At 39.6% G+C, this 13,833-nt stretch overlaps 1 protein-coding gene across 1 annotated transcript; it reads left to right on the top strand.

Moving 5' to 3' along the window:
- Window positions 1-254: 254 nt before the first annotated feature.
- Window positions 255-13,811, top strand: simc1 (SUMO interacting motifs containing 1). Its single transcript, XM_068325460.1, has 10 exons — window positions 255-755; window positions 4,210-5,451; window positions 5,757-6,004; window positions 7,528-7,609; window positions 7,913-8,073; window positions 8,612-8,695; window positions 8,856-8,987; window positions 10,979-11,135; window positions 12,794-12,878; window positions 13,442-13,811. Exons 1-10 carry the CDS (start codon window positions 603-605, stop codon window positions 13,651-13,653), a joined length of 2,556 nt encoding a protein of 851 aa, XP_068181561.1. The 5' UTR covers window positions 255-602; the 3' UTR covers window positions 13,654-13,811.
- Window positions 13,812-13,833: the final 22 nt, after the last annotated feature.

Here is a 13,833-nt window from a genome sequence, read left to right on the forward strand (position 1 = left end):
TGTACATATTTGTGAAGGCTCACAACACAGAAAACCTTCATGAAAATCCGCACTGTGGACTCACAGCACTCTCATGAAAGCTCACCAAAAAAATTGATAATATCGATCTACTTGTCGAACGTTCTTTGTCCACTAGGTGGCGGTAATATGTATGAAAGCTTGAGACACAGCGAAAGCTGTAGAAAGTGAAGAAGACGTGCGGAAGAGATCTACATCGTTTTACGTCACACCAATTATTGGCGGAAGAGGGCGGGGCAATGCGTCACATACAGGAAAAGTCTCGCTTGTAACATTCAGATGTTTAGTGATTTGAAAGGTATAATTGTCTTTGTTTGCTCTTTGTTCTTTGTTCCTCGTTTCATCACGTGAATGCCCTAGCAGCCATTCTGGAATACCGGCAGCATCGAGGCGCGTTCGTCCTTTCCCACACACCTGTCCAGGGATCTGTCACAGGTCCTGGACGACAGCAGCTGTCCTGAGGTGTTTACAACATGCTGGCTATACACGATGATGGATTACACATGGACCTGACGGGATCCGGTTCGCAGGCAGCTTTTACTCACTTCAGCCATTTAAGTTTAAGGTTAAACGTGTGAGGAGAAATGGATGTTATTGACATCAGCTCTGGTAGTGATGGCGACGATTCCGACGTGGAAATAGTGGGGTCGTACGGGAAAATCCTAACCAGAGATGACCCTCTGCCCCTGTCCGCTGTGCGGGTTGACGTGAACGCTTTGAAGGTGAACGTCCCACCGGTGAGTAAACCAAACAGCGCCATGAGAACAGGTTTGACAGTTGTAACACAAATAAACACAAGCAGCGTTCTCACACAGCCTCCAGATAAGTAAACTGCAAATATGTGAATTACAATTTTAACGTTTTGTTGGATTGTGATGGGTGTGTGTGTGTATTCTATTCGAGCTAAGTGGAAACAAGCGCACTCGCAGTAAAGGTCAGCATTATGGATGTCACAGCCTACTTAGAAAATAATGTAAGAAAAACAAACTATGAATAGTCCCTGTCTGTTATTAGATGCTTTTTATGCATCTAGAATGAAATCTGCCTTATGTCAAATATGTTGAAACTATATGACACTTAAATTTCTATGTTCAAATCCATAAAGTTTATATTTGAAAACATCAGCAGCTTTCATGAAGTATGCTGCAGTTATTCAGGATAACTCAAACATTATTGTGACCGCTGTCATGTTGAAACTATTTACACCCCGCTTGAATGCGGTGATGTATTGTGATTGTCAGTGTAAGTGTGTTTGTCCGTCTGTTTGTATGTCCACCAAATATCTCTGCAACAGTTGCAGTCAGAAAGATGAAACAAAAAGCACATTAGTTGGGCATAAAAGGGGATGAATAATGAGATGTTGACCTTGACCTTGAGAAAACTAGGTCAAGGTCAAATTTCAACTTTTGTACTCTCAGGAACCGGATAAGAAGAAGAAGAAGAAGAAGATACACTTTATTGATCCCCTAGGGGAAATTACATTTGTCACTCAGGTGTACATTTGTTACATTTTTTTTGTGTTAGTTTTTCACACACATTATGTATGTACTGTAAGATAGATAGATGAGGGAGAAGGCCAGTGTGAGTAAGACCATAGAGCACTAGCTTTGATCTTTGACCTATGTAAGTAGGTCAGGGTAAAATTTTGAATTAAGGGGTGTCATTGGATGTTGCAGTATGTGACTGCCTTGTTTGTGTTTATTTTGTGTGTGTGTGTGTGTGTGTGTGTGTGTGTGTGTGTGTGTGTGTGTGTGTGTGTGTGTGTGTGTGTGTGTGTGTGTGTGTGTGTGTGTGTTTTGTATCTGAAATTTATTCAGAAGCATGAATCTGTTTGTTGGTAGTAACATAACATGCAATGGAATGTTAGTCAGCCAACAATACATTCCATCCATACAACATTCCCTTCATGTTTTAAAATCCTCCCTGTCAACTGGACAACCTTTATGCTGTTTGGCCCATTGAAAATGTTGGAATTGCAGAATGCATCCTGTTATTGAGGCTAAAGATTTTTTCCTCCTCGATACAAAAGAATTTTTTTTTTTACAAAGTTCTTATTTTCCTTCACTGATCCACAGTAAAAGGCCGTTCATCTTTCTATTTTGGTTAAAATTTTTACTTCCTTGTCTACTCCAAGCAATTATCAGAATCACACAGCCACAACTTAGAGTGGAAGTTATATCTGAAAATTGATTCAGGACCGAAAAATAAACTTGTAACTCAATTTTATTTTGGCAACTTTTGTTGTTTGTAAGTCACACTGAAGACTCTTTAATTTTAAAATGATGTTAAAAGGCAGACTTATTAGATCACTAGATCAGAGGGTCATTTCTTCTCGACATGTTTATGACAACGTGATGAATTGTCGACTTTCCTCCATTACATTGATTACTTTGACATATGATGGCATTTACTGGAACTTTCCGGCCACCTCTTTCATCTTTGCAGTGGCTTTACAGCAATCATCAGCCAGCTTTTTCTGTAGCACTGATACAGTGCACTATATAAGTCGGTATGTTGTGTTGCGCAAACAATCCTAACAGAGCCTGTTGAGCTCCTGGTTTACCTCAAGACAAGTGTTGTCTTCCTCCTGCTTGGGCTTTTGTTTTTCTGGTTTTCTCTCTTTCTCTGTAGAGAGTAAACAATGGATTTTTGCTTTGAAAAAGCCCATTTACATCAGCCTGGAGGTGGGGAGGGTTCTGTCTTTGTAGAAAAATCTTTCGCATCGCCCCGCACTTAGGAAGGTACAACCCTCTGAGCTCAATGATTACTAGTCGTTCTTACTTCTCATGTGACGGAGACTCTAGAGCGACTGGTCATAGAGCTCACGCTTCCCCATGTGCGGATGGACCCTCTCCAGTTCGCCAACCACTCTTTGGCTGGGGTTGATGATGTCATCCTGTACCTCGTCCACTGTGCTCTCTCCTACCTAGATGTTGGACGGCTGTGCTGGTAGGGTGCTGTTTTTCGACCTCTTCAGCATCTTTAAGACCATCTAACCCCAGATACTGTAGGAGAAACAGACCACCATGGCTTTGGACCCCCACTTTGTGAGCTGAATTGCCAACTACCTGACAGACTGCAGTATTTATGGGGGACTGTTTGTCATCAGTAGCACGAGGGCTCCACAGACTTCCAGTACAATTCGGATACATGCCATATGCAGATGTTCCCCGATGACACTGCGATTGTGGCATGTATCAGGCAGGGTGAGGAGGGGGGAGTGTTTGAGAATGGTGACAGACTTTATGGAATAGTGTCACTGGAATAAGGACATGGAACGCCTGAACAGTCTGATCTGCAAAGCTGGTTCTGTGATCAGTCAGAGCCTTGACTCTGAGGAGACAGTTCTGGAGAGGAGGACCATTTTCAAGTTTAGAACTGATCCTGGGGAATGCCAATCACCCCCTGCACCCACCTCCTCCCAGCAGAGGAGCTCCTTCAGTGGCAGACTGCTGTCACCAAGCTCCTCAACGGAGAGACTGAGGATCTCCATTGTTCCCAATGCCAATAGAGGTATAATGAAACTCTCAGGAGGAGTAAGAGGTGTTCAGGTCAGCAACTAGCAGATGAATAGGGGGTAGGAGATGAACTTGAGCTATAATGTGATGGAACTAGGGTGTAATTGGGATGACGATGTTATGATGTATGTGCCTTGCCAACCATGTGGGCCTCCAGCTCACTGTTTGATTTTAATTTAAAAAAAAAGTTTTTAAATTTTAGTATTTATTCCCGTTTTGTCTATTTTTGCTCATAGGTATCTTATTGTATGTCTCTGACTCTTTAGTGTAATAATTGTCTCTTCTATGGTTATATGTTTACCTCTTTTTAATTTTTCTTTTATTGTTGTGCTGTCTTGAGGAATTTGTGAATGTATGAGGGCAAATCATATACTGTACATAATTTCCTTTGGAGTTAATCTGTCTCTCTGTCTAATACAGGTTATTTAATGCTGATGGGGAGTAAAACAGGACTGTGAAAAATAAATAAAAATTGTTGTGAATAGGGCATTGCCTTAACGGGGTGGTCACTCAACCAGGTTTTAATGTAAAATATTTGTTACAGAAAAAAATTGTAATGCTTTCTTTCTCCAGTTTTATGCAGCCTTAGTTTGTATTGCTGTACTGAGATTCCAAGTTGTTGTTTTTGTCATTAATCTGAACACAAATGTTAACTTTTTTTTTCTTTTTCTAGCATTATACTGAAGTCTCAAATTCTCGATGGACTAGTCCAGAGATGATGATTGGTAAAAGACTGAATTATACTTCCTTCAAATTCATGGATTTGACTGAAGATGACATCACAACAGAGAAGTTGACACAAGATGCCTACCTCATAAAAAAAGACTGTACAGATGATATTCAAAATTTAAACAAACAAATTTTTTATGCAAATAGAAGCACTTTAGAAGATCCACTTATTTTAACACGAAACTCGGACTGTGGAATCCTAAAACCAAAGCACCATGTGGATTCTCAAATACAAACACAAAAGCAAATTGATGATGTGAGTTTAACATCAAGACAATTGCTGGAAATTGGTGAAAGTCATGACACTGAACTGAGAACAATAAATTGTTTGATTCACCTAAGTGAAGACCATAGGCAAACCTGTGCGCAGTCCAGACTACGAGATGATAATAGAGAAGAACCAAAAGGCATTAGTGATTCCCGAACAACTACCACATCAAATCATCCCTATGTGGAGCCTTCATTGGATGAGTCTCTTTCTGAGGTAACCAAATCGCTTGTCAAACTGGAACAAAAGAGCAGTGATTTTACAACCTCACAGATAAATGGTAAAATATTTCAGTATCAACAGGACCCAACTTACTGGTCCGATAAAGAAAGCTCATTTACAACTTTCATGGAGCACATCAGCAGAGAAGAAGAAATGGAGGATGATTACTTATCCACACACATCTCTCTCGCATCCTCTTCTTTATCTCAAGACAAAGCTCATCATTGTTTCCAAGGACAAAGTGTCTGCTCCAGCCCAGAACAACTGGAATTAAACCAAACTGATTCTGGACAAACTGATCTCTCTGATCAACCATCCCCCCTTTCTCCGATCTTAGGGCTGCAACCCACTGAGCCTCTTGATGTGGACTGTCTGTCATACACAAGTCACAACTCTGAACATTCACTACTGGAAAATGAATCTGAGATGCAGTTAAAGACATTTAAGAGGGAAGAAGCCTCCAACAGCCCATATCTCCTGCTTAGTTGCAGACAAAGTGAAACTAACTGTAAAGTCAAGGACCAGGGTAACAGATCAAGGCCCAAGACAATGAAAGGGGACAAAGGAAATGACAGTCCTATTTATCTTTGGCAAGAGTGGGGTGATGGAGACCAAGTGAATGCAGACAGACAGGACAGACATTTTGTGTGTCCAGTCACGCTAAGGAAAATAATGGATGGACCGACTCAAACACTGGTGAGAGGCATATGTGTGTAATGTGTAGCTCTCATCAAGTTCATTCTACATGATTATATATAAGCATGTCTTGTTATTTTCAGTGTTTATTTAGTTTTAAAAACTACCTTTATTTACCATGTCTTTGCATCGGCGTATCTCTGCAAGATGATTTTAAAGGTTAATAGTACACATTTTGTTGACATTCTATTGAATCCAGAAGTAAATATTTTTCTTTACTGTTAGACAAAGTTTTCAAGGTTTGTTTTCATGCTCAAATATATTATGTGAGTTTTTTTGGGTTTTTTTTCTGTATTGTGTTTTAGATTTATGAAGAAGATGAAGGGATTGGAATGCCAGAGCTGCTGTGCCGTCAGAGTCTTAGCCTGGTTTACAGCACCATTGATGAGCACTACACAGAGGGCACTTTACAGCTATTGTCTGACCTACTGCAGCCTGGTTACTCTCCACCCAAGGATATCACCCACCATGTTCTGCATGACATTCTGCTCAACCCACAGTGTCCTTATCACCTGTCTCTGCAGGCCTTTAATTTGCTAATAAGGACACAGAGGTGAAGGAGCAGTAAGAATAAGAGTTAATAATAAGTACAGTATTTTCCGCACTATAAGGCGCACTGGACTATAAGGCGTACCCTCAATAATTTGTTTGTCTTATAATTTATTTCACATATAAGGCGCACTGGATTATAAGGCGCACACAATAAAAATAAATAAAATTTATTTGATAAACTGCAGCGGCTGTAGTTGCGCAATTCGTCCACTAGATAGAGCGGCGTTGCTCAGGCAGTCATGATTGCATTCATGACTTCCTGACTACCTTTGAATGGTCCCTATTGTTATGTCAATAAGCCATTCTGAGCCTCATCAAGGAAACCTGATCACTTGATCACTTTGCCATCTTGGAAAGAAGTCAACACACATATTAAAAAACCTGACATTAAAAACTGGTTAAATTCATTACGAGTGCAGTCAGTGCGAACAGAGCGGATTATTTCCTGATCTGAAGTTCGAAGCAGATATTTAAGCTCCGACGTTCGTCTTCTTTTATTAATTAAATATTGTTTCGATGGATCGGTAGTCCAGTAGGAGGTGGGGTGCAGCTATTTGCTGCTGTGTGTCCTAAACTATTTTTTAGCTAGTTTTTAATGTCAGGCTGCTAATTTACTGGCAAATGTGACCCTGTTTTACTCCTAGAACTGACTTTAACGTCGGTGTCTCACCGTCGTGAATCTCACAGCACGTCGCTGCAGACAGAATACACAAGCCTGAATGCGCCCCTCCGCCACCCGCCCAGAGCTATCAACTATAATTGTAAATCAATTGCAGTACAGTAGACACCTTTGTCTAGCAGTGACTCTGCTCTTGAAATTTCAGAAAAGGCTGGAAGTTCAGCTTTGAGGGTCTTTCATTCACCTTTATGCCAGTTTCTCCGTGTGTTTCTACAGGCTAATAGAATGGACCGTCACTAGATTCCAGCACAATGGCATTTTTAGACCAATTAAGTTTGAAGTGGGTTATTTCCGACGCCAAATAGGAAATACTGAGATCAGTCAGTCAGTCAAACTTTAATAGAATTGTTGAAAGTTCCTTATGTATCTCTACGTAATCACTGTCGTGTGGATGCAAATCGTTTTTGTTGCCTTTTTAAAGAGTTCCGTTTTTAAAAAAATCTGTCAACGTGTGGACGGGGCCTCGGTCACTTCGGTGACGCCCCTTGACTACCGTTGTTAGGGGGCGTAGGCCCGAGTGCCTTGTGAGGGAGCTCCTCTGGTGGCGGAGTGCGGCATGACTGGTGACCAGACTGCCGGCTTTTTTCAGCGATCATGTTTTTAACCAATATTAAAATGAATATTAATCCATATATAAGACACACCGGATTATAAGGCGCACTACGGGTTTATGAGAAAATTATAGGCTTTTAGGTGCGCAATATAGTGCGGAAAATACTGTAATCTATTATTTCAATATTTTTATACTGTATTGTAATTCTTAAACTGACTTTTAGTCATGACTGCCATCTTGTTTCACCTCTTTCCTATGAATTTTGATACTAAAGCTGCTTCTTGATTTGCAGACACCGCATGGCTGACAGAACCAATGTTCCTTGGGACTGGGATTTGTTGACCTTGGTCATAGACAATCAGGAACAAATACAGGTAGATTGTATGTCGAATATACAGATGGGAGACATCTATATATTATATTAATCTACATATTAATGCACAGTATCATTAGTGGTGTTAAACATGATTTGAAAGGGGAAAATTAATGAAAAGGAAACTTTTCAGATGTATCAATGTCTTATGAAGTTATTCCCAAAGTATTGTAATGTTGTGCTGACTTTGCTGCAGAATATTTAGATATGCTTTATCACTATCACATCACCAATATACAGCTAAACATATATTTTAAGATTTAGTTGAATTGGTGCGTCTCTCTGCCTGCGACTCCCCCCGTAGGACCAAACAAAGAGGCTTCGATGTGAGGTTGTTCGCATGTTCTTTGATTATGTTTTGAAGACTTTGGAAGATGACTTCCAGGCCAAACATTCAATATCTGCTCTCCATCAGTCCATTGCCAAGGCAACATTGTCATGTGGTGAACAATTCTCTCGTGTCAGGTGAGCTTGGTCAGCAGGGACCTTTACTGTAAAATTGATTAGGGATGGCTGATTTACACTTTTTATTAAATTGTTCATATTTAACAATTATCAATATTGAACAATATTGATTATATAATATTAATAAGTGTATTTTTGTACATAAAACAATCTATTTTAGTTGTATGTGATCCAAACTTGTCTACTGCTTGCACAAATGATCATTCATATACACCATTTTAAAAACTGCCATCTATGTGACCATTTTTCATAGAAATTATGTCATTACCTCGTGTATTGCTGATCTTTTAAGCTGTGTTAAAATTACACATAAATCTTTTTGCATTAATCAATCTCATATCAGTGTTACAACAAACAGTGAAATACCAAAAAAATGAATTTGTCAGATGGATTATTTTATATGAGACTTAAATGTCTTGAAATTAGATCATTTATACAGATTAACCAAATTTTATAGTTGCTTTGTGACACAGGTCACATCACAACATTTATTTCTGTTTCTCTAAAGTTTGTTCTTTTGTTTGTGGTTCCTTTGCAGGGATGTTGTCAAATGGCTCTTCTCTGCTATTATGAAATCAACAGTGCATGAAGATAGCAAAGCTGAAAGGGATGAACAAATCAGGTTAATTTAAAAAAAGAAAAGAAAAGCTTTTCCATAATGCATTGTCAAGTTCAGCTGAAACCAATGTTATTAATTGAAATTTGATTTTATTCAACCTTACATGCATGCTATAATATTGCTGGTCCTACATTGCCAATACTGAAGTATTAGTTCCTCACAGAATGGTGTCCATCTTGCAAAGGATGCTGTCCTTGGCTCTGGAGGTGGACCGTTCTCCAGCTCTGAACTCTGCCCAGCTGTCTCAAGAGCTTTTCTTAATGCTTATTGGTAAAATGCATCTACGGGCACACAGGTGAGGATGAGATAGATACTAAGAATGGCTACAATTTCGTCCTAGGCTCATTTTATGGTTCTATTTTTTAATAGAACTGATTTAAAAGACTATTCAATATTTTTCAACACAACTTATTTCAGTCTGAGTACTGAAGTGGTGCTTTTAGCTGTTCAGGAACTTTACCATTTGTGGATTTTTGCTTTTTTATTTTCTATCTGTTGAAAACTTATTTTTCTCAGATATGCGGCTAACATATGAAATTAACAAGAACAATTACATACCATTGTTTCTGTCTTTCTTGCACCTGTAGGGGGATCCTAAATTATTCATGGGTTATTTTTCAATGATAGGTGATGATTTCACTTGGTATATTAAACAAAACTTATAAAGAACAGTCAAATCTGGTTTACTCTCCTCAAAGTCAGTAGGTTTTCCTCAATGGACAATAAAGCTATTTGTATTACACGAACAAGCGATTGAATTTTGACTTAAGTATATTTACGAGGTAATAATATTGGCATCTAAATTTAGATACAATATGAATGGCATGTAATATAACAGAGATACAGGTAGTCGTCGACTTACGACCGTGATTGGTCCCGACAGATCGGTTGTAATTCGACTTGGTCGTAAATCGACTCTTAAGTAAAAATTCAATCCAGCATCACTGGTGCTGGTGCTTGGCTGTGAGTCGTCTGGATCATCAGCTGGGGCAGCGCGTAGTCATTGTGAGCTTTGTCTGAATTGTTCGTTTCTTTTTCTCCTCATAAATTTCACGATATGGACGGAAAGCGTCGTGTGCCATCCGTTCAATCCTTGCAAATCTTTCTATGTTTGGGTCCATTTCTTCAAAGTGTGCAAGGAGTTTATTTAACAGGGAAAAGCCTTCTGACAAGCCTTTGGTGGTGAACATGTTTTCCGTTTCCTCCTCTTCTTTCTCTGCTTCTCTTCTCTCTTCTTCTTCCACTCTTTCTTCTTCCAGTGCAATCAGTTCTTCTTCCAGCGCTATCAGTTCTTCATTCGTAAGCTCTCCAAGGAGAGGTTTTTTGCCAGTTTCACTATTTTCTCCCGAATCTGATCAAGTTCTTCGTCACTTTCAAATCCAGCAGAAGAGTTCACATAACACTTGACAGTTTTTCCATACGCCATTCATACATTTCTCCGTCACAGCCCATCAGTAGTGGGCTGGGCCACTACCACTACTTTCTATAACACCAGTTAAACTTCAGTCAGTTAAACTTCAGGTATCTCAATCTGTCAATTTAAGAAGAAAGTAACTGTGAATCAGTTTTACCTGCTTTGATATTAACGGAAGTGACAACAGGTGCAGTGGAGTGGAGCAATCGAGACAACACTCAAAAAGGGAATGGTTTTGCATGTGTTTTTTCCTTCCTGATTGAGTGTTCTCTAGTAAGAATATGGTTGGATGAACAGCATTTTTACACCACAGAGACAAAATTGTCTTTGACCTGCTGAAAGAGTGTGAGTCAGAGAGAAAGAGATGCGAGTCAAGTAAGAAATCTTGGTACTATATATAATTCGGTTTTAAGTTTAAAACAATCGTCAAATTAATGACCTACTGCAATTTAAAAATAACTATCCTCAATCATAGTAATTCTCTGACAGCTAGATGTTGAAAGACTCACTCATGCTTTTAATTCTGGATTAGATTACCATAATGAATAATTTTAATAATAGTAGGTCTTATAGATCAATGACCTTCATGGCCAGAGTATGGAGACAGTTCATGGATGGTGAAGGCATTGATGCCATTGGCTGGACCTCTCTTTCTCTTGAACTAAATCTGGTTGGACACCTCTGGGATATTATCTATTATTGCATTTATCCAAAAAAAATCATCTTGAATAATTTGTTATGTGTGATTAAGTATTCCCTTAGATTATATGAGCATTATATACCAATGGCACAATGTACCTCTTTTTCCCTAATTTTCCAACATATCCTAATCCACTGATTGTTTGTTGTTTGGTGTGTTTTTTGACACCCAGGATGTTGTTGCTGGAGAGCCTGCAGAGCAAGCTGGTGAGATGTAAGCTGTTGGAACAGCTGTTGGACTATTCATGCCCAGTGAAAACCTGTCTGCCCATGTCGCTCAGCCTTCTGCTTCACTATATGCAGAACTGCACTTTGGCATCAGACCCAGCAGTAAATATTACCTTCATGTATTAATTTAACTAACTTTTGCTCTGCAGAGGGGTAGCGGTATAAGCTAATACCGTATTTTAAAAGAAAATGATTGTTGAACTAAAGTTTAAATAAAATTACAGTATTTTCCGTACTATAAGGCGCACTGGACTATAAGGCGCACCCTCAATAATTTGTTTTATAATTTATTTCATACATAAGTCGCACTGGATTATAAGGCGCACACAATAAAAATAAATACAATTTATTTGATAAACTGCAGCGGCTGTAGTTGCGCAATCCGTCCACTAGATAGACCGCACTGCTCAGGCAGTAATGATTGCATTCATGACTTCCTGACTACCTTTGAATGGCCCCTATTGTTATGTCAATAAGCCATTCTGAGCCTCAACAAGGAAACCTGATCACTTGATCACTTTGCCATCTTAGAAAAAAGTCAACACGCATATTAACAAACCTGACATTAAAAACTGGTTAAATTCATTACGAGTGCAGTCAGTGCGAAGAGAGCGGATTATTTCCTGATCTGAAGTTCGAAGCAGATATTTAAGCTCCGACGTTCGTCTTCGTTTATTAATTAAATATTGTTTCAATGGATCAGTAGTCCAGTCGGAGGTGAGGTGCAGCTATTTGCTCCTGTGTGTCCTAAACAATCTTTTAGCTAGCTAATTTACTGGCAAATATGACGCTGTTTTACTCCTAGAACTGACTTTAGGTCGGTGTCTCACCGTCGTGAATCTCACAGCACGTTGCTGCAGACAGAATACACAACCCTGAATGCGCCCCTCCGCCACCCGCCCAGAGATACAACTACATCAGCTCAGGCCCCGTCCACACAATTACGGATTTTCTGAAAACGCAACTTTTCTGTTGCGTTTACGCCTTCCGTCCACACGACAACGCAGATATCCGAAACAAAACTTTTTTAAAACGCTGGCCGAGGTGGATTTTTTAAAAAACACTGGGTCTGCGTTGTCGTGTGGACGGCCTGTCCGCGACTTTTTACGTTGACGTCTTGTCTGCGCCGAAAACTGCTGTGACGTCATATTTATGGGCCCGTGTGTTGTGACAACAAAACACGGAGGATTCCTATTGGATAAAATTTGACTCAATACTACCACCACATGGTTTGGCATGCTTATAGCCATCTTCGAAAACGCACTGGTGCGTTTATGTGTGGACGGAGATTTTTCTAAAAACACTGTCGTGTGGATGCAAATCGTTTTTGTTGCCTTTTTAAAGAGTTCCGTTTTTAAAAAAATCTGTCATCGTGTGGACGGGGCCTCGGTCACTTCGGTGACGCCCCTTGACTACCGTTGTTAGGGGGCGTGGGCCCGAGTGCCTTGTGAGGGAGCTCCTCTGCTGGCGGAGTGCGGCATGACTGGCGGCCAGACTGCCGGCTTTTTTTCAGCGATCACGTTTGTAACCAATATTAATATGAATATTAATCCATATATAAGACGCACCGGATTATAAGGTGCACTATGGGTTTATGAGAAAATTTTAGGCTTTTAGGTGCGCCTTATAGTGCGGAAAATACGGTACATGTTTTTGACCAAATATTCAGGTGTATTAGAGGTCTTTTTTAAGTTTAATACTTCCAAGCAAGCTACAAAATGTGACTTATAATACAACTGATCAGTGACTGTATTTTTCAGGATGGTACTGAACGGTGGCAAAAGTGGGAAGAGCTGGTCCATCTCCTGTGGATGCTACTGCTCAGCTATAACAAAGCAATGAAAGGTGAGGTTTTTAGTAAATATCACTACATAACAATATTTGAAGCTACAATGAGGATATTGCAGCATGTAATTTCCAGTAGTGACAATAAGTTATTTCTTCATTCAAAAACAATGTAATCCAAATACCATATTTTTTAAAATACAAGATAAGGTAGGTTTTGTGGTCGTATCTGAATCAAGACCAACATCTTGACCAGCTCTCCAGTGTCCTGCTGCCAGGAATCAGGCAATCGCGGCTCACAAGGAACCTCAGACTCCAGTAACTGTGTAATGAACTTGAAAACTTTTGACCATCTTTAACACAATAATATTTTTCGTCCCTTTTTTAGACAACATTTCAAGTAAAATGTTTTTTCACATTATTAAAAATATGGAATGTCTGTGGCATGTAAAGACTTATTTCAAACAGTTTGTCTTGTGGAAAATGCCTCTCAGACATGTTATTAATATTTTGATCCGCAACGTCCAACATCATTTAGTCATTTCAACAACAATAATTAATATTACTCTACCTGACTACCAAGCCCACTTTGATGTGTTCCTTACTGCCTTCATCTCTTACAGGCTGTTTGTACAGTTCAGTCACTGAACGAAGGAGTCGAGTTGGCACCTTGGTCTACAAGCAGGACGACAGGTTAACCAAGCCCGCTGTTTGTGAAGCTGTGGAGACCTTCCTGTCCAGAACTCAGGAGGACCTGGGCCGAGCCTTACCGCTCCACATCGAAGAGTCTCTCACTTATCTGCAGGATCACCTGTTGGATGTCTGCCAGTTTTGAATTTAATAATAAAAACAGACTCCTCTTTTCTTTGTTTTTTGATGTTGTTATGGAGTAATCCTCCAGTTCCTATGACTTGTACAAAATGTACTGTTTGAATTAAGGCTGTGCCTCGCTGATTCATTTAATGGCATATTAACAGCTGATAATTTCTCTAAATAAAAGTGTTTTAAAAAAACA

Source organism: Antennarius striatus, chromosome 10, assembly GCF_040054535.1.
Source record: "Antennarius striatus isolate MH-2024 chromosome 10, ASM4005453v1, whole genome shotgun sequence".
NCBI classification, from domain to species: domain Eukaryota; kingdom Metazoa; phylum Chordata; class Actinopteri; order Lophiiformes; family Antennariidae; genus Antennarius; species Antennarius striatus.